General features: G+C 37.2%; 1 protein-coding gene across 2 annotated transcripts in view; it reads right to left on the bottom strand.

Annotated features, from left to right (window-relative positions):
• PIGK (phosphatidylinositol glycan anchor biosynthesis class K) overlaps positions 1-9,579 on the bottom strand; it is a 122,266-nt gene extending 112,687 nt beyond the window's left edge. The window contains exons 1-3 of one of the 2 annotated variants that reach the window (XM_081491865.1): positions 9,469-9,579; positions 6,083-6,136; positions 1,137-1,228 (exon numbers count right to left, since the gene is read on the bottom strand). In XM_081491865.1, the coding sequence (XP_081347991.1) occupies positions 1,137-1,228; positions 6,083-6,136; positions 9,469-9,561 (239 nt within the window). In that variant the 5' untranslated portion in view covers positions 9,562-9,579. The remainder of the gene's footprint in view (positions 1-1,136; positions 1,229-6,082; positions 6,137-9,468) is intronic. The other variant, XM_081491866.1, reaches the window with a different exon arrangement.
• Positions 9,580-26,494: the final 16,915 nt, after the last annotated feature.

Genomic DNA, 26,494 nt, shown 5'->3' with positions numbered 1-26,494 from the left:
CATTTTATACATATTTCTATCCACTTTATTGTAACTACCTAAGTCCTGCAAAGAAGGTGGTACCATCACCAGGTAATAGCCAAGGAAACAGGCTTAGTATGGCAAAGTGACTAACCAAAATCACCACTGAACCACTGAACCCAGATTTCAAACTCAGATCTAACTGCAAAGCTCTTTCCACACTGCCTCACATGGTAGAGAGGAACCACAGGACTAGATGAATCACACTTAAGTAACCAAACTGACTGCAGTTTCTTCTATAACTGCTTCCAAAGTAGCTAAAATAGATCTATCATATCTGACAAACCAAAGGTGGAGGACAGATATTTGGGGGTGGAGGTGTGTAAGCTCTGCTTAGTACCTGAGCTCCCTCATACAATTAGGGAATATACCACTTTACGAGTCTTCACAGAAGGCAGAAGTCCCCTCCCTATACAGAAGTCAACAATGCCACAGTCATTCTTCCTGTCACCCCTGCAGCATGGACGTGGGCACTTAATCTATGCTCTGCCAACATGACATTCCCATCAAGTACTGTAAATTTAAAGCTGGACATGGTAAGAAACTGGGACAACAAAGGTCAGATTTTGGCAGCAGTAGCAACATTAAGTTTCCAAAGGCAACAATGGCAGCTGTGTAGTACCTGAGTCTAGCCTTCAGCAATTCAAGGCTGCATTCCTGTCACCAGACTGGTTTTACGCTATGATTTTTAGATACGCCTTTTCTGTTACGTAGTCTCTCCTGTTTCGGACTCTTCAAGGGCTCAACCCTCCCAGCAAATTGGTAAACTAATCAATATGTTTTCAATAAATACCTTTTCTACTTGAATCGGTCAGAACTGCCTTCTGTTACCTACAATTAAACCCAGACTGAGGCACTGAATAATTAAATAAGGGACACTGAACAATTATACTTTATCAAAGCTTCCTTAGTATTTATTGATTGCTGTTTTATATAATTTGCCATTATAGTCTTAAGTTAAAACTACTTTATACATGACAGTGTGCTGTAACAATAACAAAATAACTTCAAATTAGGTTTCTTTATGTTTTTCAAAAACAACACAAATATAATAACAGTCATCTAAAGGCAATTTTCACTGAGGTTCAGAGTTAAGCTTTATTAAGAATTCTTACCTGTCAGGAATACCTAGCCTCTTGACACTTCTATAAACAGAAAGAGTATTTGCAACATGTCGATAATTAAACCAGAATCTGGAGGTACAAACCTAAAGTATCAAAACAAATATATTATTTGCAGGAATCAAAATAAACTACAGAGTTACAAAATTACTTCTCTTTAAGTAGGATATAGAGATGCCTGAAAAGTGTATCATAATCAGGCCTACAAACAGCAAAGTACCTAAAGAATTGTCAATAAAACCAACTTCCCTAGAAAGAGGTCTTTGATAACTGGTCTTAAATTAAAAAAACCATTTGGCTTAAGAGAAAACAAATCTTTGTGGAACTTAATCAAATACTCAATCAACTTAGGTACTCTCAATTTATGTGATCCTACAATGTTCTTATTCATAAAATATTAAATTCTTTAGAATCCAAGACAAGAAACATAATCTCATCCCAGAATAGAAGAGAAAATTAACTACACTGGGTTATACACTATTCCTTTCACTCTGGATAGCTTCCTAATTTTAGTTGTGAAAAATGTAAGATAGAGATAAAAACAAAGCACAGAAAATGATTTTATACGCACATAAGAGAATGCATCATAAAGAAGCTGTTGAAGTGAACAGAAAACCAGAAATGATTCCAACAAACTTTACACTTAAAAAAACCTGATCCCTAAAAAAGATACCAATGATACAAGGAAAGTCTAACGCCCTCTCAAGCAACTATTCCAAAGGAAAAACCAGAGACTGGGGTTGGTTGGTAATGTACCTACTTGCTAAGCATCCTACCTCCTATCACATACTTCTATTGATGGTTTAAGTGTAATGACAAAGAACATCACAAACGTTCTTGCCCCTGCAAGTGAAAAGGAACTACAAGCCTTTTTTATTACAATGAATTTTCAACTTGGAATCCAATAAGCAAAACACTAAAATTTTTGACTACATTAAAGAAAAACGTACCATATAATCCCAACAGAAATGAAAAACTTAAAATAATTATAACTTACTAAGATGAACAACTCCATTCTGAAAAATGGGCAGAGGATGAGACCAAGCATTTCATACCAAAGGTATTAAAAATGGACAATGAAACTTTTAACAATGCTCAACTTCTGTCAAAATTTTAAAAACATAAATCAAATTGATAAGCATCCAAAAGCCTGACAATTCATATTATTGGCAAGACTGTGGAGAACTCATATCCTACTTATGGGAAGGTAAACTAATACAAACCTTCTAAAAGGGTAATTTGAAATACATACCAAGTTTTAAAATGTGCTAATTTTTTGATTTAGCTTAAATAAGCATGCAAAATCAATGATCAGTAATCAATGCAAAAAAAAAAGAGGAAAAAATAGAATGGGAAAGACTAGAGATCTCTTCAAGAAAATTAGAGATACCAAGGAAACATTTCATGCAAATATGGGCACACTAAAGGACAGAAATGGTTTAGGCCTAACAGAAGCGGAAGATATTAAGAAGAGGTGGCAAGAATACACAGAAGAACCATACAAAAAAGATCCTCATTACCCAGATAATCATGATGGTGTGATCACTCACCTAGAGCCAGACATCCTGGAATGCGAAGTCAAGTGGGCCTTAGGAAGCATCACTACGAACAAAGCTAGTGGAGGTGATGGAATTCCAGTTGAGCTAGTTCGAATCCTAAAAGATGATGCTGTGAAAGTGCTGAGCTCAATATGCCAGCAAATTTGGAAAACTCAGCAGTGGCCACAGGACTGGAAAAAGTCAGTTTTCACTCCAATCCCAAAGAAAGGCAATGCTAAAGAATGTTCAAACAACCACACAACAGCACTCATCTCATACACTAGCAAAGTAATGCTCAAAATTCTCCAAGTCAGGCTTCAACAGTACATGAACCATGAACTTACAGATGTTCAAGCTGGTTTTAGAAAAGGCAGAGGAACCAGAGATGAAATTGCCAACATCCACTGGATCACTGAAAAAGCGAGAGAGTTCCAGAAAAACATCTACTTCTGCTTTATTGACTATGCCAAAGCCTTTGACTGTGTGGATCACAACAAACTGTGGAAAATTCTTAAAGAGATGGGAATACCAGACCGCCTTATCTGCCTCCTGAGAAATCTGTATGCAGGTCAAGAAGAAACAGTTAGAACTGGACATGGAACAAGAGTGGTTCCAAATAGGAAAAGGAGTACGTCAAGACTGTATATTGTCACCTTGCTTATTTAACTTATATGCAGGGTACATCATGAAAAATGTTGGGCTGAATGAAGCCGAAGCTGGAATCAAGACTGCCGGGAGAAATATCAATAACCTGTCATATGCAGATGACATCACCCTTATGGCAGAAAGTGAAGAACTAAAGAGCCTCTTGATGAAAGTGAAAGAGGAGAGTGAAAAAGTTGGTTTAAAACTCAACATTCAGAAAACTAACATCATGGCATCTGGTCCCATCACTTCATGGCAAACAGATCGGGAAATAATGGAAACAGTGACAGACTTCATCTTTTTGGGTTCCAAAATCACTGCAGATGGTGACTGCAGCCATGAAATTAAAATATGCTTGCTCCTTGGAAGGAAAGTTATGACCAACCTAGACAGCATATTAAAAAGCAGAGACGTTACTTTGCCGACAAAGGTCCATCTAGTCAAAGTTTGGTTTTTCCAGTAGTCATCTATGGATGTGAGAGTTGGACTATAAAGAAAGCTGAGCAACGAAGAACTGATGCTTTTGAACTGTGGTGTTGGAGAAGACTCTTCAGAGTCCCTTGGACAGCAAGGAGATCCAATCAGTCTATCCTAGAGGAAATCAGTCCTCATTATTCATTGGAAGGACTGATGCTGAAGCTGAAATTCCAATATTTGGCCACCTGATGTGAAGAACTGACTCACTTGAAAAGACCTTGAAGCTGGGAATGATTGAAGGCAGGAGAAGGGGACAACAGAGGATGAAATGGTTGGATGGCATCCCTGTCTCAATGGACATAAGTTTGAGTAAGCTCCAGGAGTTAGTGATGGTCAGGGAAGTCTGGCGTACTGCAGTTCATGGGGTCGCAAAGAGTCGGACACAACTAAGCAACTGAACTGAACTGAAGCATGCAAAAATATGTACTCCTGGATTTTCACTCTACTATTGCCTATATTTGCAAAAATCAAAACCAAAAAAGGTAGGAACAAAAGCACTACCCATCAGTATTACTTTTTTCACCATGAGTATGGATTATATAACTGTTTTATTAAACAGAGACAAAAATGTTTTATTCAAAGTAGATCCTGAAACTAAAATGGAATCCAATTTTCTTCTATCTCCCTCTGGTGGCAAGTTTTCTCAGTCATATTACAAGAGCAAAGGGGCATTTCATTTTCCTCTGATTATCCAGTCAAGACTAAAACTAATTCAAATGGGGGGGGCAGTTGGAATATATATATATATTTAATTTGAATTAAATAACATTGAAAGAAATGTTTTATACTTTCAACTTGGCCCTTCCTGGTCAAATTTCATAATTTCCCATTTAAGAAACTACACTTTACTGAAGTCTCGCTCTAGTAAATTCTGAGTTAACATGTAAAAGTGTTAGTCATTCAGTTATGTCTGACTCTTTGTGACCCTATGGACTGTAGCCCACCAAGCCCCTCTGCCCATGGAATTTTCCAGGCAAGAATACTAGAGTGGGTAGCCATTCCCTTTTACAGGGGATCTTTCCTACTCAGGGATCAAACTCGGGTCTCCCCGGTAGCATTGCTGGTAGATTCTTTACCATCTGAGACACCAGGGAAGCCATTAATGTGTAAAACATTGCACAAATATGAAAGCAGCAGTTGTGAAATACTCAGTGGTAATTCTTTTTCACCCTCAGTTTCTCTACAGAGACCCAGGTTGCTGAGATCAGAGAGGGGTTCAGTTGCAAGAACATGGAAGTTCCCAGAACAAGGAAGAGTTTAATGTGTGTGTGGTATAAGCTAACAGGGTTGTATTCTAAACGAGCCTTTTGGAAATTAGCTGTCTGCACATAGGCAGCTATTCCCTCTTTTAAGAATTTCCATAGAGAGACTAACCGGAAGTGCTATTAAGTTTCCTACACTTCCCTGGTGGCTCAGAGAGCAAAGAATCTGCCGGCAATGTGGGAGACTCAGGTTCGATTCCCAGGTAGGGAAGATCCCCTGGAGAAAGAAATGGCAACCTACTCCAGTACTCTTGCCTGGAAAATCCCATGGACAGAGGAGCCTGGTGCACTACAGTCCATGGGGTCACAAAGAGTCAGACACGACTGAGCGACTAACACTTTAGTTTTCTACAAAACAAGTTATCTTCTCAAACTGGTAGATCATGGCCTGCTACCTCACAGTTTTCCCCAATTTAAGTGATCACTAAAACCTCTCTTCTTATCATGAGCAGCTTTTGTTCAAGTCCTTTATAAAATCTCTTATGAGGTGGTAGCATATAAAAGGTATTTGTTTCTGAAGAACAAGAAAATGAGTCATGAACCTGAACAAGAAAATGAGTCATGAGACATGTTACTATTCTATTTAATCACAATTCTGTCTTCTTCTAAACATTTCTGTATAACTTGAATTTTCTACAATGATCATTTATTTTTGTAAATAAAAAATTTTTTTAAGAAAATAGCCAAAGTAGATAGTTTCTATAAACTAACATTATAGATAAGAAATATTCATTGTTAAGTTACTAGTTTCTGTCATTAAAATACCACTATACTTCATAAAATACTTCCTTTAACAACACGATCTCTAGCTTATCTTTCTATTTATTTACACATCACCACTTGACAGATATACTGAAAGCAAAGAATATTATTAGCTGATGTGGTCAATTTAAAATATAGCCATATAAAAATAATTTCTGGTACAAGAAATAAATTTTATTCTTAAGAATTTGATTCATACAAAATTTCTCAGACACATATCTAATGTAAACAAGGTAAATCTTTAGAGAATACTTACCAAAACTGCCCAGTTGTTTGTATGGCCACTTCTAAAGAACTGTTCTGCTTGATCCTAGTAGTCAAATAATAGCAAAAAGATTAGAAGAAAGTCAAATTTCCCAGAATAAAAACTGATAAAGGGCAGTTAAGATTCATGGAATTTTTAGTTATAATAACAATAAGTCATCACCACACAAGTTTATAAATATTCTTGTATTTGACTTTATGAAAGACAAAATAATTTTATTTTGGGGGTTATTGTGAGAGGGGCTGTTTTTAAACATTTTATCTCAAATACACAGTCAGGTCTTCCTCATATGCTTCCAGTTTTCCATTCAGTCTTTAAATTGTGAATGACTTATTTCATGTCTTGATTGTACACATAACAATATCCTTCCTGCTGAATAGGAATGAATATTGAATGCTTCCTATTATTTTATTTGAACTCACCAATATATCTGATTGAATACATTCTCTAGCATACTTCCATGTACCATTTTGCTATCTGTTAGAGTAAATCTTAATTACATTTGCCATCATGGAACATTAACAATCTCAACATCCAATATAATCCAGACACCTAATGAATATGATTTTTATTATATATTAAAATAACAGTGAATATAAACCATAGTGATCTCAGATCTGCTCCTAAACAGCATCAATTATGAGAACAATCAGACTGCCTGGATTCAAATCTGGACCATACTACTTACTAGCTGTATAAACTTAGGAAAGCTGCTTAACTTCCTGTGCTTCCGCTTCCCCATCTATAAAATGGTAGCATTATCTGACACACAGAATGTAGAAATGGTAATTGGAATATAATAACTGCAAAACAAATATTAGCTCTTTTAATTTTCAGCTAGGAAGAAAACTTCCGGAAGAATGAAATTTAAAAATCACTTGTATGCATGTGTTTGTGTTATATATATATACCTGTTACAGCTTATGGAAAATCCAGAATGAACTTTTTGGCCAACTCAACCCAATATATATTTCTTTTTAAACTTCTCAACAGTTGAATACATGCGAAAGAAAGCAATGTGCAATAGTGAGCTAGGAATCTGAAGATCTGGGTTTCCGCCCAGATCCTATCCCTTACCTGGCTGTGAGACTAGACTAAGTCATTTAGCTCTCTGGACTTGATTTTCCTCATGTAGAAATGAGAGCTGACCCAATAATCTCTAATGTCCCTTCTAGCTCCAAAATTCTCACATTGTTAAGACTTCAGTGAAAAAAATTGAGATGTCAAAACTCTTTTGTGATTGTTAAGATAACAGAGACACTGCAAGTTATTCAATCCACATATGTTTAGTGGAGCACCTATTATGTGCCAGGTACTATGTAATGTACAGTGATTCAAAAATCACTTAAAAAGCATGCTACTTTCTCTCAAGAATCCCTGAGGTCAATAAAGACAAGCATGCAAACACATTACACTACAATATAACATTCATTGGGTACCACGTGCCAGTTACTGTTCTCAACGCTCAGAACACAACAATGGGTGAAACCGTGCTAGTACTTGCCTCCAAAGAGGTTACTAGACACACATCAAACAGATAAGGACAAACTACAAATTCTCTAAAGGTAAGATACACAGTATCATAAAAGAGTATAATAGGGGGACCTGACCTGATCGGGGAATAGGAGGGGGAGCCCAGCAGGGATGTCAGGGGAGGTTTCTCCAGAGAAATTTGGGTTACGATTCAACAGATAAAGAGGGAAGATAATTCCAGACAGAGAGAACATTACCTGAATGGCAGAAGGGGCCTTAAAGGTTCTAGAAACTAAAGGAAGATTAGCATAACTAGAAGTTTTAAAGAGAGAGAGGGGAGATAGCACCAGAGGTGCAGGCAGGAGCCTAAGCATGCTAGGCTTGTTTATGGGTCATAATCAAGATTTAGCTCTTTATCCTTAAAACAACATTAAGGTATATATAGATGACATGGTCAGATTTGCGTATTTAAAAGTTACTCTGGCTGAGGCTCGGAGAACAGACTGGATTGAAAAAAGAATGACCTGAGGCAGACCAATTAGGCAGCTATTGCCCTATAAACGAAAGATGATGGAATACTGAGTACAAAGCATACATGGGTTATAATATAATAGATGAGCGCTATACTAGCCAAGTGCACACATTACAAATGCAAAATAAAGACTAGGGAAAGGTTCTACAGGGGTTAGCTTTTACTCCATTTTAGTAAATGAGCAAACAAAGAAACAGGAAGAATAACACATCAGAATGTAAAAAGCACAACTGTGTAACTACAAAAAAGAGTAATAATATCCAAAACAAAGTATACAGAATAATCTGCTAGAATATATAAGAAAAATAGAATTTCTATACGTATTTATATTATCTAGACAACATGCTTCATAGTGAATATATAAATTAGCAATAATTCATGAATATAAAGAAAGCGTGCATGCTTTCTTTTTTAAATGGTATAGGTGCGTATTTAAAAAGCTTTCAGCATTAGTCTAAGCTCAACGTCTGAGATGGTGGGGAGAATGGGCTCCTATATGAAGACTGGGAAGTAGGCAGAGACTAGATCATGACGTTTACACTTTACTCCGTGCAAAAATACTGAAAGGATGCAATCTGAAGAATAATCTGATCAAACTTACTTTGATGAAGACTAAAGTGAAGGAATTTGGAAGCCTGAAGAAAACATGATAAGGTTACCGAAATAGTTTAGGCAAGAAAAGACGAGGGCCTGCATCAAGCCAGTGGAACTGAAGAAGTGAAAGCAATTTTAAAAATTGAGAATACAGAATTTAGTGATGATTAAAATGTGAAATAAAGAGAGGAGTTCCTTTTTTTAATCCTAGGTTTCCAGCATAGGAGAAACCCCATAGGAGGTGGGGTAGGTCCGAATATAAAACTTTGGACACAAATTTTCAAATGTCTGCTATTCTGAAAAATGATGCTAGATATGTAGGCTGCAGAACTGACGAAGGTATTATCAGAGTACAGGGGAGAGTAAAGGCTTTATATCTGGCCAGAACTTAGTGTGAGCCAAAAATAAAACACTGTACCCATCTGATTCCTAGTAGAGCGTTGTAGTTTGGTAGCGGGAACGTAGGCGCGGCACTCTAGAGCTGACCTTTCACCTACTAGGGACTACACGCTCTTCGGAGCAAAGGATCAGGCCCTCTCCCGCCGCCCAGGACTTGATTCTTTTCATTCGCCATTTTAAAAGGCTGAAACAGACGGTCACTGTCCTCTCCCGTTCCCTGCGACACCCTCCCCACAGCAGAGTCAGCTTAGTAAGAGGCTGATGGGTGATTCCAGGAGGCTTCCCTCCGTGGCTGTGTATCGGACATCTGCTGGACTCTCACGGCCACGACACAGCTGTCTCCCGCAGGGCCCTGTCGTTCAGAGGGCCTGACTCCTACCTCGATCTGACTAGCGGCCAAGCTGCCGAAGGGCAAGAGCAACAACCCTGCCAGGGTACTCAAACCCTGGCTGAGAAAATGAGCGTCGACCATGTTTGCCGGCTTCAGCGCACCTGGAGGGGCGGGGCGAGTGCCGTAAAGCAGCGCGGGGCGGGGTTTGCGTGGTTTCCCCCCACCCTTTCTTTGCGACACCTGCCCCGCCTCCTAGAGGGCGGCCGCCTCGCCAACCTTCAAAAGCCTGCGCTTCCTGCAGTCTTTGGGTTTCCAGGGTAGCTGGGACTGAGTCTGACTCTTGAACTAAATTTTCAGGTTTTGTATTATAAAATGGACGTGTTAAAACTTTTTTGAAAGGCAGTGGAGAAAAACTGTGAGCCTATAAACCTTAAGAAGCTATTATTTCCTTTTTTGGTTAGTGTTGCCCATTCTTTGACTATATGAAGCATGATGCGATGTGGAAGAGTAAGCTTTGGGGTACAGAAAGGTGGTTAATTGGATAAATTGCAAATGAAAAGATGAATGAGCGCTGCAACTATTATACTTGGGGTCTGTTACCTGTTAAACGTATGAACATGGAGAAATTACTTATATTTTTGTTTATTTTGTAATTATAGAGCTAAACATCTCAGAGTCTGAGGATATAATAAATCGTGTGTATTCATTCCATTATGTTTATTGTATTCATTTAGTTTTAAATTCTGCTTTGCATATAGCATGACATAAAAGTATTTATGCTGTTTCATAATATTAGTAATTTTAACGTTTAATGTAACATGGAATTCTGTCCCTTACTAAAGCCTCAGCCAAAGTAATTGCCCGTCTTTGGGGCAATACACATTCTCTAAGTTTTAGTATTAAAATAATATTATAATTTACAACAGCCAGGACATGGAAGCAACCTAGATGCCCATCAGCAGACGAATGGATAAGGAAGCTGTGGTACATATACACAATGGAGTATTACTCAGCCATTAAAAAGAATACGTTCGAATCAGTTCTAATGAGGTGGATGAAATACGTTCGAATCAGTTCTAATGAGGTGGATGAAACTGGAGCCTATTATACAGAGTGAAGTAAGCCAGAAAGAAAAACACCAATACAGTATACTAACACATATATATGGTATTTAGTCAATCAGTGAAGATAACCCTGTCTGCAAGACATCAAAAGAGACACAGATAAATAGAACAGTATTATGGACTCTATGGGAGAGGACGAGGGCGGGATGATATGGGAGAATGGCGTGGAAGCATGTGAATTATCATATGTGAAATGAATCGCCAGTCCAGGTTAATGCATGATACAGGGTGCTCGAGGCTGGTGCACCGCGATGACCCGGAGGGATGGGTTGGGGAGGGAGGTAGAAGAGGGGTTTTGGAAGGGGAAAACATGTACACCCATGACGGATTCATGTCACTGTATGGCAAAACAAATTTTAAAAAAATTATAATAATATGTATAATTATATAATGTATAATGATATATATTGTATGTTATATAATATATAGTATTATATTAATTATATTAATATATTTTATATTATGTAATTAAAATATCAGTATGAGCTGGCTAAAAATAATAATAATAATATTATAAAGAATTATCTTTGGACAGTTTTTTTCACATTTCTTAATTATTTTCTTTGGATAAGTTTCCTGGAATGAATATCTTGAGTCAAAAGACACAAAAGCTTTAGTGGCTATGAATGATGTTGCTTTCCAAAGTGTACTAATTTACAGTGCCATCAAAATATGCAACTGAACACCAAATTATAACATTTTTTTCCCTCTCAATTCCTTAGTGTAAAACGTTACCTCAAGGTTGTTCTATTTCTTTAATTACCATCAAGTCCTTATGTTGTTTTTTTTTTTATAAAATACCTATATGTCCTCTGATGTAAAATTTACGTTCATAGCTTTGTTTTACATGTGCATTTGAATGATATCTTTATAAAGAAGTGATAGTGACCCTTGCCATAGTTTATGCTGTTGCTTTTCCCAGTATCTTGTCTCTCTTTCTATTTTGTTTCTTTTGCTTTTGCACTTTGTATGATCTTTAACGTCAGGCTTAATTCAGATTTCAGGCTTTCCCTGATGAACATAAGAAAGTTAGCACATGTCCAGCATGTCTTGTACCTGAATGCTTCAAGTTCATTTAGGTCTCAAATCAAAAGTTTCATTTTCTTTTAATTTTATATTTAACTCTTCAACTATCTGGATTATATTTTAGTATATTCTATAAGATTTTATAAGATGTGGTCAATTGCTGCATAACAAACCACCCAAAACTTTGTAGTATGTCCACACCTAGATACACAAGGATGTAGAAAGAGGGAGACGTGATTCTGTGGGAGCCATTGCAATAATGATCTACCAGTACTTTTATCAAAATTAGTATTTAATTATCCAATATAATTTTCTACATAATGCTAACCTTTCTTATTGACTCCTGATATCTCTATTAAATTCTTATAAGAAATAGAATATTTCTGGACTCTTTTCAATTAAAATAAGTGTCCAGTTGGGGCCCAGAGGTATGTTATTTAAATTATTGTTGCTTTAACATGTTTTGATATTTGGCCATTAGGGCTCACCATTTCAGTATACTTCATTTTTCACAAAATACTTTGATTAATTCTTCTGGTAATTTTCCAACTGAATTTTATAATAATATTTATAAAAATTACTATTTGGGTTTTTTCAATGAGATTATGAAAATCTCTTAAGTTTGAGAGAAACTGACATCTTTATCATAGTCTCTCATTCAAGACTATCATAGTTTCATTTATTTATGGTTCCTTTTTTAAATTTCTCAGTAAAACTTGAAGTCAAAGGTCACTAAATTAAGCTACTTTGTAAGAATTTTTAACATTTGTTGTTATACTTACTAGATTTCTTTTACATTATGTAGGAAACACATAGATAAATGATTATAAGTAATATCTATAATAGTATGTATTCTGATCAGTTATTGTTGATATGCGGGTCATATTTTGTGTCCAGCTGCTTTTTCATTATTTTAATCAAAATTATTTAATTATCTTAATAGTCAAAATTATTTAAAACTTTTTTTAACAAGTTGCTTTGGCTTTCCTAGTTTTACAATAATGTTATCTGAAAATTATCTTTTGACTCTTCCTTTCCGATATTATTGTTTGTATTTCATTTTCATGGTTTATGTTATGATTTAATATAATTAATAATATTGATAGCAGAAGACGTGAAGATTTTCTTGCTTCATTTTAATTTTAAAAGAATGACTTTAGCACTTTTCCATTAAGTCTGCCATTAGCCCTTGGCTTTGAATAAAAACTCATTATTATGTGAGAGAAATAGACTTCCATTTCTCTTTTTCCACTGAACAACTAATTTTCAAGTATGGAGTGGGCAGTTTCACACTTTAATGTAGAACACATGAGTAGTTTTAAATACCACTCAAAGTGGGAAATAATAATTTTTTAATCTGTTAATATGTGAAATACCATAGTTTAAAATTTGATTAGAATTGTTAGCCATACCCATAGATAGAAAAGCTATGACAAACCTAGAAATCTTATTAAGAAGCAGAGACATCACTTTGCTGACAAAGGTGCATATAGTCAAAGCTATGGTTTTTCCAGTAGTCATGTACGGATGTGAGTTGGACCATAAAGAAGGCTAAATGCTGAAAAACTGATGCTTTCAAATTGTGCTGGAAAAGACTCCTGGGAGTCCCTTGGACAGCAAGGAGATCAAGCCAGCCAATCCTATAGGAAATTAATCCTGAAAATTCAGTGGAAGGACTGATGCTGAGCTGAGGCTCCCAATAATTTGGCCACTTTATGCAAAGAGCCAACTCATTGGAAAAGGCCCTGATGCTGGGAAAGATTGAGAGCAGAAGGATAAGGGGGCGACAGAGGATGAGATGTTTGGATGGCATCACTGACTCAATGGACATGAGTTTGAGCAGACTGCAGGAGATAGTGAAGGACAGGGAAGTTGATACTGAAAACAGATTGGTGGTGCCAGAGACAGAGAGCAGGGGGTGGGTAAAAGAAGTGAAGGCAATTAAAATGTATAAACTTCCACTCAAATAAATCCTGGGAATGATCACTATAATTAACAATACTGCATTGTATATTTGAAAGTTGTTAAGAGAGCATATCCTAAAAGTTCTCATCACAAGAAAAAAATTGTAACCATATGGTGATGGATATTAACCACTTACTGTGGCAATCACTTTGCAATATATGCATATAACAAAGCATTATATTGTATACCTAAAACCAATAAATATATATGTCATTGTCCTCAATTAAAAAGAAGAATTGTTAACTAAAGTCTACATTTAGACTACAGTTCACTTCAGCTATTCATTAAGTGAATAATTAACTTAGCAACTAAAAGTTGCTTTATTGACTATGCCAAAGCCTTTGACTGTGTGGATCACAATAAACTGTGGAAAATTCTGAAAGAGATGGGAATCCCAGATCACCTGACCTACCCCTTGAGAAACCTGTATGCAGGTGAGGAAGCAACAGTTAGAACTGGACATGGAACAACAGGCTGGTTCCAAATAGGAAAAGGAGTACATCAAGGCTGTATATTGTCACCCTGCTTATTTAACTTATATGCAGAGTACATCATGCAAAATGCTGGGCTGGAGGAAGCCCAAGCTGGAATCAAGATTGCCAGGAGAAATATCAATAACCTCAGATATGCAGATGACACCACCCTCATGGCAGAAAATGAAGAAGAACTAAAGAGCCTCTTGATGAAAGTGAAAGAGGAGAGTGAAAAAGTTGGCTTAAAGCTCAACATTCAGAAAACTAAGATCATGGCATCTGGTCCCATCACTTCATGGCAAACAGATGGGGAAACAGTGGCTGACTTTATTTTTCTGGTCTCCAAAATCACTGCAGATGGCGATTGCAGCCATGACATTAAAAAGTGCTTACTCCTGGGAAGGAAAGTTATGACCAAACTACACAGCATATTAAAAAGCAGAGACATTACTTTGTCAACAAAGGTCCGTCTAGTTAAGGCTATGGTTTTTCCAGTAGTCGTGTATGGATATGAGAATTAGACTATAAAGAAAGCTGAGCACAGAAAAATTGATGCTTTTGAACTGTGGTGTTGGAGAAGACTCTTGAGAGTCCCTTGGACTGCAAGGAAATCCAACCAGCCCATCCTAAAGGAAATCAGTCCTGGATGTTCATCGGAAGGACTGATGTTGAAGCTGAAACTCCAATATTTTGGCCACCTGATGCGAACAGCTGACTCATTTGGAAAGACCCTGATGTTGAGAAAGGTTGAAGGCAGAAGGAGAAGGGGACGACAGAGGATGAGATGGTTAGGTGGCATCACTGACTCAATGGACATGAATTTGGGTAAACTTTGGGAGTTGGTGATGGACAGGGAGGCCTGGAGTGCTGCTGTTCATGGGGTGGCAAAGAGTCGGACACGACTAAGCAACTGAAGTGAGCTGAGCAACTAAAAGAGAAAACAAGCATTTGAATATCAGATCAAAATTATACACACCTATACATAATCATGACTTCTCTAATAAAAGTTTTTATGCCTGAGCCTCACAGTAAATAAACCATGAAGTGTATCCATACTGGGTTTTATAATAGCCTTTTTTAAAAAATTGAAGTAGAATTGCTTCACAGTATTATATTAGTTTCAGGTGCACAGAATAGTGGTTCAGTATTTTTATAGATTATATTCTATTAAAAGTTATTACAATACAGTGATTACAATTCCCTGCACTATACAATATATCCTTGTTGCTTATGTATCTTATACATAGCAGTTTGTATCTCTTAATCCCTTACTCCTAATTTGCCCCTCCCTGCTTACCTTTCCCCTCTGGTAACCACTAATTTGGTTTCTATATCTGCGTGTTTCTCACTTTGCTATATACATTTGTTTGTATTACTTTTTAGATTACACATGTAATGTCATATATATTTGTCTGTCTGTATCAGACATATTATACTAACCATAATGTTTTCTAGGTCCATTCACATTTCTCCAAATGTCTGACTTTCATTCTTTTTATGGCTGAATAGTATTCCTTTTTGTGTATGTGTATGTGTGTGTACATACATGTATCATGTATTCTTCATTCATTTGTGTGTTGATGGGACACTTGGGTTGCTTTCATGTCTTGGCTACTATAAATTGTGCTGCTGTGAACATTGAAATGCTGTATTTTTTGAATTAATGTTTCATTTATCCATACTGTTTTTACTATTGTTCTTTAGTCGAGTGATAACTCAGACCTACTCAACTGACTCTTGTGTTGAACCATTGTTTATTCTTGTGCTCTCCTCTTAATTACACCCCTACCATATCTTCTTTTTAATTCTCTTTTTCTCTCTTCTCTTTTCTGCACCAAGAACACCATTGTGTTATTCATTCATTCAGCTGATATTTATAACACCAGTTATATACCAGGCATTGTGCTACTCACAGGTAAAAGAAGAGCGAGCAAAACCTGAGCGAGTCTCTGTCCTTATGGAGCTTACAGTTCAGGGGAGGCAGACGTTCATAGTAGAAGCATTTAAGCAAATGTAAAATTCTAACAAGAGAGTTCCTAGTAGGGGACACAAGAAAAATCAGGTTAAGTTTCCCTGGGAAATATTAGCTGAACTGAAATTAATTAGTTATTGAGGCAAAGATTAAAGACAGAGAAAAGTTTTCAAGGCAGAGGAAATAGCTCTTGCATAGAACCTATGGAAGAGGGGAGCTTGTCTTATTTTTTTAAAATCAGAGGATAACTGCCTTACAATGTTGTATTGCTTTCTGCTGTACAACAACGTGAATTAACTCTAAGTATTTTTATATGTATCCCCTCCCACTTGTACCTCCCTTGGGAGCTCTTTAATCACTTATAACACTGTGCATGCAGTTCAAGAACAAAAGAGAGAGTGCTGTACGATGAAACTGTATTGCTAAGCAGGTGCCAGCTCCCTTCAAATCTTTGGGGGTCAGATTCATGGAAAGCTTCAGAATGGTAGAGATCATGCTGGCTCCAAAAAGGAGTATGGCTGCAGTTAGAGAACTGGGGAAGCCACCGTTACAGTCCAGGCAATGGTAGCTTGGACCAGAGTGGTAAAAGTAAAGATGATGAAACATGGAGAGAACCAATAAAAATTTTAAGATTACAACCAACAGAACATGATGACATGATGACAGATTTACATTTATGAAGCAGGAGAGGGGACAATATCAAAGATGACGTTTAGATGTTTGACTTGCAAATATGCATAATCTAAATGCATAGTCTTTTTTTTAAATAAGACTCATACGAAGCGGACTAGGTTTAGGACTCATATAGTAATACAAGCTCTGATTTAAATGTTTACTCAGAGCAATTTGGAAGACAGACTTGCATTAACTTATTATAATAAATACTTCTGTGACTACTAAGTAAATTTTGTTACAAAATAAAATGAGTGGAAAGAACAAATTTAATCAGAATCAGAATATGGTCCCTGAGAGATTTTGCAATGTGCTTTATACTATATAGTTTAATTGCTACAGGCAAGTCTGTTTGCTGCAATAATCAGCACCACAAGTATTTGCTGGAAACATTCTGTATCCAGCAGTCAAAATAGTTCTTTGGACAAGATAATATTTGATAAAAGGTTATTAGATACATTATAAAATACAATAGAAATATAAAATATATATAAAATACAATAGAAAAAATCAACTAAAGCAAACCATCTCTTTCCAGTATATTTGTATCATTCCCTAGTACTATTTTTTTTCACCACCTTAAATCCCATTTCAGTTTGGCCTCGAACACTCTTCTTTCCTACTTCCAGTGAGCCATTTAATAATAGTTTGTTATGCTGTAATCAATTTCCAACTCATGACCTTCTCACAAGCTTCAGAACAAATACAGAATTTCATTGTTTCAATGTAGCAGTAGAGCACCTGCCCTTCAAAGAATCATTTTTTGAAATCTTGTATTGTCATTAAAAGGCCATTATGATCTAAACAGAAAGTCATGTTGAATACTTTAGGGACGTAAGACTTCATATCTTAATAGTAATAGAATCCTCCCTGGTCATTCAGGAAGCCCCTGGTTCTGTTGGTACAGAGCTAATTGATAAAATTTAGTCCTCCATGAGTTAAGAATTTTCTGCAAGATCAACTGATCTTTTTCATATGATCTTTATTTGTTTATTTCCTTTATTCATTAAGTATCTTGTGAGAGTCTATGGAGTCTCAAAGACATTTAATAAATATTTAATTATACCATGTTTAGTGAAGTGTGAGATATTCTGAAAGTTTCTCTTAGGGAGTTACTGGAGTGGTGTGGAAGCCAGCGCGGAGTTGTGTGTTTTATAGAAATTGCTAGAAGGGTACTGCAGTAGGCAAAATAATGACTCCCTAGAGCCTGTGAATGTGTTTACCTCATGTGACAAAAGGGACTTGTAAATGATTAAGAATCTTGAAGGACTTCCCTGGTGATCCAGTGAGCTAAGACTCTGAGCTCCCAATGCAGGGAGTCTGGGTTCCATCCCTGGTAAAGGAACTAGATCCCACATGCAGCAACAAGAATTCACATGCTGCAACTAAAGGTCTCACATGCTGCAATGAAGACTGAGGATCCCACATTCTGCAACTATCACCTGGCATGGACAAATAAATAACTTTTTAAAGAATGTTGAATTGGGGAGGTTATATTGAATTATTTGGATTGACTCTTTATAATTACAGGGATCCTTATAAGAAGAGGACAAGAGGATCAGAGAAGAGAGGGAGATGTGAAGATGGAGGATTTATTCAGGGTGATGAAGGGCCACCAGCCAAAGAATGTGAGCAACTTCACAAGAAGCTGGCAAAGGCAGGGAAATGGATTCTCCCCTGGTACCTGCAAAAGAAACTCAGCTCTATCAACTCATTTTGAACATCTGACCTCCAGAAATAGAAAATGATAAACTTGATTGTTTTAAGCCACTGAGTTCATGGTAGTTTGTTACAGCAGCAATAGAAAACTACTACAGGTACTTAAACAGTGGTTATTCTGCTCTGAAGATCTGAGAATGAAGATTGGGATCTTAGAGGGCTTTTACTCTCCATTCTTCAGTATTACTTGAAATTTTTTATTATGGATTTACATAGCATCTTTAATTAAAATAATGATCATTAAAAGAGAAACGATATTATTAAGTGAAAAAAATGTATATGGCATGATCTCTCAACCATATAGAAAATAGATGAAAACAAGAAGAAAGCCTACTAAAATGTTAGCAATTTTTAGTCCTGGGTATTGAGATTGTGGGTGTTCAATATTCATTTATCTGTTCATTCACTCAACAGTTATTCATTGAGCATCTGCTCTGTGCTGGAGAATGTGCTAGGAGCTGAGACTGTAGATAGGAATAAACTTGACACGACCCCTGCCCTCATGGAACTTAGACATAGTAAGGAAGGCAGATATTCAGCAATTACACAAATAACTAATTATATTGTAGTAAATTCAACAAAGAAGAAGTACATGACGTCATCATGTCCTAGGGCAGTCTTGCCTAGTCAGGGGGTGCTTTTCTTGAGGCATGTCAGCTTAGAATTAAAGGATAAATGGAAATTTGCCAGGAAGAGATGGGAAACAAATTTTTCTTAATTTTCTGTAAAGAGCACATATCACTTTTACTATCATAAAAAAAAGAGCCCTTTTTTTAAAGGAAAAACTAACACTCCTCCCTCTCTTTATATCTGGAAACAGCAGCTGCTCAGTGCTAGAAATGGTTTATTCAGAGTGCTTGATTTAGCCAAATTTAGTTTAATGATCAAACATTTTTCTCTCTTTCTCTCAAACATTTCAGTCAACTTAAATATTTAAGTTAATAAATGGAATCCACTGGACAAAAAAGTAAAATAAAATAATGGTTAAATAGCTTCTTTATCCAGAGCTTGCATTAGGAAACTATTAGATTTATTACATTTTGGTAGTCAGTCCATCACGAAGAACTGTGAAACACACTTACCACTGACCTTGAGGAAACTAAGGAAATAAGATCCAGCTTCTTTGCCCATCACAATTCTATTTTTATCAAATCAAAATTAAGAAACATAAGTGAAAGAATAAAGAGCAAAAAATTATTTTGAAATCAACACAAAATGTAAAACTAAAGGAATTTCTCTCAAAGTAATTTCACAAATGAAACAACTGGATATTAAAAAATTAAAATTCCAAATTTCTCAACATTAGACTTTTATAACTGTTACAATTTCCAGATGAGTAGTAATTTTCCAAACTATAATTTGAGATTACCTTCAGATGTGGAGAAGAGAGAATAACATCTCTATAATAAGTATGCCTTCATTAATAACCACCATGACACCAAAATTACTAAATAAGTAAAATCCTACCAATTTCATTTTAGTGATCCTTTTGTTTGCTTTCTTGCTTCTACTACACTGAAGTGTCTGTAACATTTTGAGCAATAATGTGCTTTAATTGTTCATGGGGTTCTCAAGGCAAGAATACTGAAGTGGTTTGCCATTCCCTTCTCCAGTGGACCACGTTTTGTCAGCTCTACCCACCATGACCCGTCCATCTCAGGTGGCCCTACACGGCATGGCTCATGGTTTCATTGAGTTAGACAAGGCTGTGGTCCATGTGATCAGTTTGATTAGATTTCTCTGATTGTTGTTTTCATTCTGTCTGCCCTCTGACTGGATAAGGGTAAGAGGCTAATGGAAGCTTCCTGATGGGAGAGACTGTCTGTGGGAGAAACTAGGTCTTGTTTTGGTGGGCAGGGCCATGCTCAGTAAATCTTTAATCCAGTTTTCTCTTGACGGGCAGAAATCTGTATGTAGGTCAAGAAGCAATAGTTAGAACCAGACATGGAACAACAGACTGGTCCCAAATTGGGAAAGAAGTATGTGAAGGCTGTATATTGTCACCCTGCTTATTTAACTTCTACTCAGAGTACATCATGAAAAATGCCAGGCTGGATGAAGCACAAGCTAGAATCAAGATTGTGGGGAGAAATATCAATAACCTCAGATACACAGATGACACCACCCTGATGGCAGAAAGAGAAGAACTAAAGAGCCTTTTGATTAAAGTGAAAGAGAAGAGTGAAAAAGTTGGCTAAAAACTCAACATTCAAAAAACGAAGATCATGGCATCCAGTCCCATCACTTCATGGCAAATAGATGGGGAAACAATGGAAACAGTGAGAGACTTTATTTTGAGGGGCTCCAAAATCACTGCAGATGGTGACTGCAGCCATGAAACTAAAAGACGCTTGCTCCTTGGAATGGAGAAGGCAATGGCACCCCACTCCAGTACTCTTGCCTGGCAAATCCCATGGACGGAGGAACCTGGTAGGCTGCAGTCCATGGGGTCGCTAAGAGTCAGACACGACTGAGCGACTTCACTTTCACTTTTCCCTTTCATGCACTGGGGAAGGAAATGGCAACCCACTCCAGTGTTCTTGCCTGGAGAATCCCGGGGATGGAGGAGCCTGGTGGGCTGCCATCTATGGGGTCGCACAGAGTCAGACTCGACTGAAGTGACTTAGCAGCAGCAGCAGCATATCCATTACTTTTTTAGATTCTTTTCCCATATAGGCCATTACAGAGCACTGAGTAGTTTCCTGTGCTCTACAGTAAGCCCTTGTGTGTGTTTAGTCTCTCAATCATGACTGACGCTTTGCCCATCAGGCTCTTCTGTTCATGAGGATTCGCCAGGCAATAACACTGGGGTGGGTTGCCATGCCCTCCTTCAGGGATCTTCCCAACCCAGGGATCGAACCTAGGTCTTCCACATTGCAGGAGAATTCTCTACTGTCTGAGCCACCAGGGAAGCATAGTAAGTCCTTAGTAGTCATCTATTTCATATATCGTAGTGTGTATGTTGTCAATCCCAGTCTCCCCAATTTATCCCTCCTCCCCTTAATGCTTGGTAACCATAAGTTTGTTTTCTACATCTCTGACTCTACTTCTGTTTTTGTAAATAACTTCATTTGTACCCTCATTTTTTTTAAGACTCCACATATAAGCAATATGCTATTTGTCTTTCTGAGTCTGAGTTACTTCACTCAGTATGACCATCTCTAGGTCCATCCATGTCACTGCAAATGGCATTATTTTGTCCTTTTTGTGGCTGAGTAATATTCTACTGATATATGTGCCATATCTTCTTTATCCATTCCTCTGTTGATGGAGATTTACATTGCTTCCATGTTCTGGCTGTGGTAAATAGTGCTGCAATGAAGATTGGGGTGCGTACATGCTCAGTCATGTCTGACTCTTTGCAACCCCATAAACTGTTGCCCACCAGGTTCCTTTGTCCATGGGATTATCCAGGCAATAATACTGGAGTAGGTTGCCATTTCCTCCTCCAGGGGATTTTCCTGACCCAGGGATCGAACCTGCATCTCCTGCATTGGCAGGAATACTCTACCACCGAGCCACCTGGGAAGCACCAAGCATTGAGGTACGTATATATTTTTGTATTACAGTTTTCTTCAGGTATTTGCCCAAGAGTAGCGTTGCTGGGTAATATGGTAGCTCTATTTTTAGTTTTTTAAGGAATCTCAATACTGTTCTCCATAGAGGTGGTACCAATTTACATTCCAACCAACAGTATACTTTTCTCCATACCCTCTCTAGCATTTAGTATTTGTTGATTTTCTGATGGTGGCCATTTTGACCGGTGTGAAGTGATACCTCATTGTAGTTTTGATTTGCCTCTCTCTAATAATTAGTGATGTTGAGCATCTTTGTATATGTTTGTTGCCATCTGTAAATAGACATTTAGAATAATTACTATTTAGATCTTCCACCCATTTTTTTTAGATATATTTGTTTTTCTCTTATATTGAGCTGCATGGGCAATCTTTTGTCACTTTTTAAACCTCTCGTTATAGAAATAGAGACTAAGAACAGTTTGTTCTGTGATAATTATGACAATCAGTATTTATTCACTCAACAAACAATTGAGCACTGCATCAACAAGGATAATTTTGCCCAAAAGCAACAGAAACTCCCACCAAAAGTGACTTAAACCTGGCAAGACCAGCAGTCCACTGAAAGGTGGTTTCCAGGTCGGTTTGCAAACTCAATGAGCTCTCCCAAGATGAAGAATCCTCTTGTTCTGCCATCTCAGCATACTGACTTTGGGATTCTGGTTTGTTTCTCACAGTAGGATAACTACTGAAGCTCCAAATACATCCTTGAATATGAAGAAAGACTGTTTTAATAGCCTCCTAGCAGGCTTCCTGTGACTTGTGATTATCCAAGGCTTGGTCACATGCCCATTTCCAGACATGATAAAGGGACATAGGGTTAATAGCAAGCAAGATCAGTCACTATTTGTCCCTGGTGGCTGGTAACACCACTTCCAGTAAAAGCTAGGATTCTGTGAGCAACAGGGAGGAGTAGAACCACTAGGGAAAGACGTGTGTATTTAATTTTACATAGCAAAACCAGATTTGTCTCCAAAATTGGTGCTCCATCTAGACTACTACCAATGGCCAAAATCCCAAAACTGACAATGCCAAATGCTAGCAAGGATGTGGAGCAACAGGAACTCTCACATACTGCTGGTGGGAATGCAAAATGGTACAATTACTTTGGAAGGCAGTTTGACAGTTTCTTATAAAATTTAATGCACTTTTTCCACATAGCTCAGCAGCTGTGTTCCCTAGTATTTTATTTATCCAAATAAGCTGAAGGCTTATGTCCATAACAAATCCTGTATGTGAATGTTTATGATGGCTTTATTCATAATTGCTGAAACTTGGAAACAACCAAGATATCCTTCAGTAGGTGAATGGATAAATAAATTGTGGTACATCCACACATTGGAGTATCATTCAGTGCTGAAAATATTTAATAAATGAGCTATCAAGCCATGATAAGACATGAAAGAATCTTTAAAGTATATTACTAAATGAAAAGCCGATTTTTAAACACTGCATACAATCAATATATAATTCAAACTATACAACAGTCTAAAAAGGCAAAACCACAGAGACTTTTAAAAGATTAGTAATTGCCAGCGACTAGGGGAGGGAGGGATGAATCGGCAGAGTACAGAGAACTTTTAGGGCAGTGAAACTATTCTAGTGGTTTTCCCTACTTTCTTCAATTTCAGTCTGAATTTGGCAATAAGGAGTTCATGATCTGAGCCACAGTCAGCTCCTGGTCTTGTTTGTGCTGACTGTATAGAGCTTCTCCATCTTTGGCTGCAAAGAATATAATCAATCTGATTTTGGTATTGACCATCTGGTGATGTCCATGTGTAGAGTCTTCTCTTGTGTTGTTGGAAGAGGGTGTTTGCTATGACCAGTACGTTCTCTTGGCAAAATTCTATTAGCCTTTGCCCCATTTCATTCTGTACTCCAAGGCCAAATTTGCCTGTTACTCCAGGTGTTTCTTGACTTCCTACTTTTGCATTCCAGTCCCCTATAAGGAAAAGGATATCTTTTTTGAGTGTTAGTTCTAGAAGGTCTTGTAGGTCTTCATAGGACCGTTCAAGTTCAGCTTCTTCAGCATTACTGGTCAGGGCAGAGACTTAGATTACTCTGATATTGAATGGTTTGCCTTGGAAACGAACAGAGATCATTCTGTCATTTTTAAGATTGCATCCAAGTACTGCATTTCGGACTCTTTTGTTGACTATGATGCCTATTCCATTTCTTCTAAGGGATTCTTGCCCACAGTAGTAGATATAATGGTCATCTAATTTAAATTCACCCATTCCAGTCCATTTTAGTTCTCTGATTCCTAAAATGTCGACGTTCACAATTGCCATCTCCTGTTTGACCACTTCCAATTTGCCTTGATTCATGGACCTAACATTCCAGGTTCCTATGCAGTATTGCTCTTTACAGCATTGGACTTTACTTCTATCACCAGTCACATCCACAACTGGTGGGTGTTGTTTTTGCTTTGGCTCTGCCTCTTCATTCTTTCTGGAGTTATTTCTCCACTGATCTCCAATAGCATATTGGTCCCTACCAACCTGGGGAATTCATCTTTCAGCGTCCTATCTTTTTGCCTTTTCATACTGTTTTTGCCTTTTTATGCTATTCTTTATGATACTACATTGTAAAAAACATGTCATAATTCATTTGTCCAAACCCATAGAATGTACCATATCAATAATGAACCCTAATGCAAATTATGGGCTTTGGGTGTTAATATAGTCACATCAGTTATAGCCAATATACCACTGTGATACAAAGAATGTCAGTAGTGGAGAAGGGGGTGTACATGGAGCAGGAAAGGGGACAGAAAATATAAAGGAGCTTTACTTCCACTCGATTTTGCTATGAACCCGAAACTTTTCGAAGAAATAAATCCTATTCAAAAAAAGATAAAACACATCAATGAAAACTACAGACCAGGTTATTCTTACAAAACAAAAATGACAGTTGGTGAAGACCCAAATTCAGTGAATTAATCTAAAAGAAAGTAACATGGGGGCTAAGATTCCAAGCTCCCAATGTAGGGGACCCAGAGATTGATCCCTAGGCCAGGAACTAGATTCCATGTGCCTAAATTAAGAATTTGCATGCTGCAACTAAAAATCCCACATGCTGCAACTAAAAGACCCTCTATGCCAAAACAAAGGAAGGTCCTGTGTGCTACAACTAAGACCTGGCACAGCTAAATAGATAAATAAAATTAATATAAAATTAATGAATTAAAATTAAAAAGGATCCTCTAATTAAAATAAATAAATTTTAAAAAATAAAAGAAAGTGACATAGTATGTCAAAGAAAGCAAAATAAGTCTGTTAGTAAGAAAAGTGGGGACATTTTAAAATGATAATTCTATGTGTGATATATAATTTTATTTTGATTAACTATTGTTTTAGTTAGTGTAGTAGTGTCAGTCGCTCAGTTGTGTCCAACTCTTTGTGACCTCACAGATTGTAGCCTGCCAGGATCTTCTGTCCATGGAATTCTCCAGGTAACAATACTGGAGTGGGTTACCATTCCCTTCTCCAGAAGATCTTCCTCACCTGGGGATTGAACCTGGGTCTCCTGCATTGCAGGCATATTCTTTACTGTCTGAGCTACAGGGTTGACCTAGATTGTTTTAACTACTAACAGATATTTTTAACCACATCAGCTAACACATAGCAAGATGGATAGATTTGAATTGCAAATAAGCAAAGCCATTGTATGGGGGCAGTCAGCCAAAGGGAGATGGAAAAAAGTGAAGGGGCATGAATAATCTATAAATACAGATTACCTAGACCTTCAGGTAATTCTGAGAAATTCTTTGAGACTTACAAAATATTTCACCAACCTAAAGATTACCTTCAGTTATGAGCCTGAATTCACCCAAATGTCACCACATCCCTCCCAAGTTAGACTCAGCATTTTATATAGCTTCCTTGAATGTGTGTGGATGAGCAAATGGTCACCATTTATACTTAAGGAAATTAGGGGTTTTAATTTGAATCTAATAAATCTGAGATAGATATCAAAAGAAATTCATCATCCTAATGTTTTTTAATGTTTTACCTCCTCAGGAGATTTTTGACAATTTTGTAAAGACTGTATCTTTATAATGGTTTCGACAGTAAGGCTTCTACACTTATCAAAAATTATATGATTCTATATGTACACCTTAATCTTCCCATTTGTGCAGTTAATTTTCTTACTTCTAAGAAGCATACCTAAAACATGGAGTCCTTTCCAAGGTCCCCAAGACCAGCAGTGATCAGTCTTAAATAGATATACTTTTTTCAATGGGCTATTTGTTGAATTTCTTGTATTGAATCTAATGATCTTAAATAGAACCACCATGAATTACTATTGATGGAAGCTAAACCTGAACATGGGCTTCCCTGGTAGCTCAGATGGTAAAGGATCTGTCTGCAAAGCAGGAGACCCAGGTTTGATCCCTGGATGGGGAAGATCCCCTGGAAAAGGGTATAGCTACCCACTCCAGTATTCCTGCCTGGAGAATTAAATGGACAGAGAAGCCTGGGAGGCTACAGTCCATGGGGTTGCAGAGAGTCAGACACGACTGAGCAACAGACACTTTCACTTTTT

Source organism: Giraffa tippelskirchi, chromosome 5 (genome assembly GCF_054371585.1).
Source record: "Giraffa tippelskirchi isolate mGirTip1 chromosome 5, T2T-mGirTip1v1.2.pri, whole genome shotgun sequence".
Taxonomy (NCBI): Eukaryota; Metazoa; Chordata; class Mammalia; order Artiodactyla; family Giraffidae; genus Giraffa; species Giraffa tippelskirchi.
This window is presented reverse-complemented; position numbering and strand designations above follow the sequence as displayed.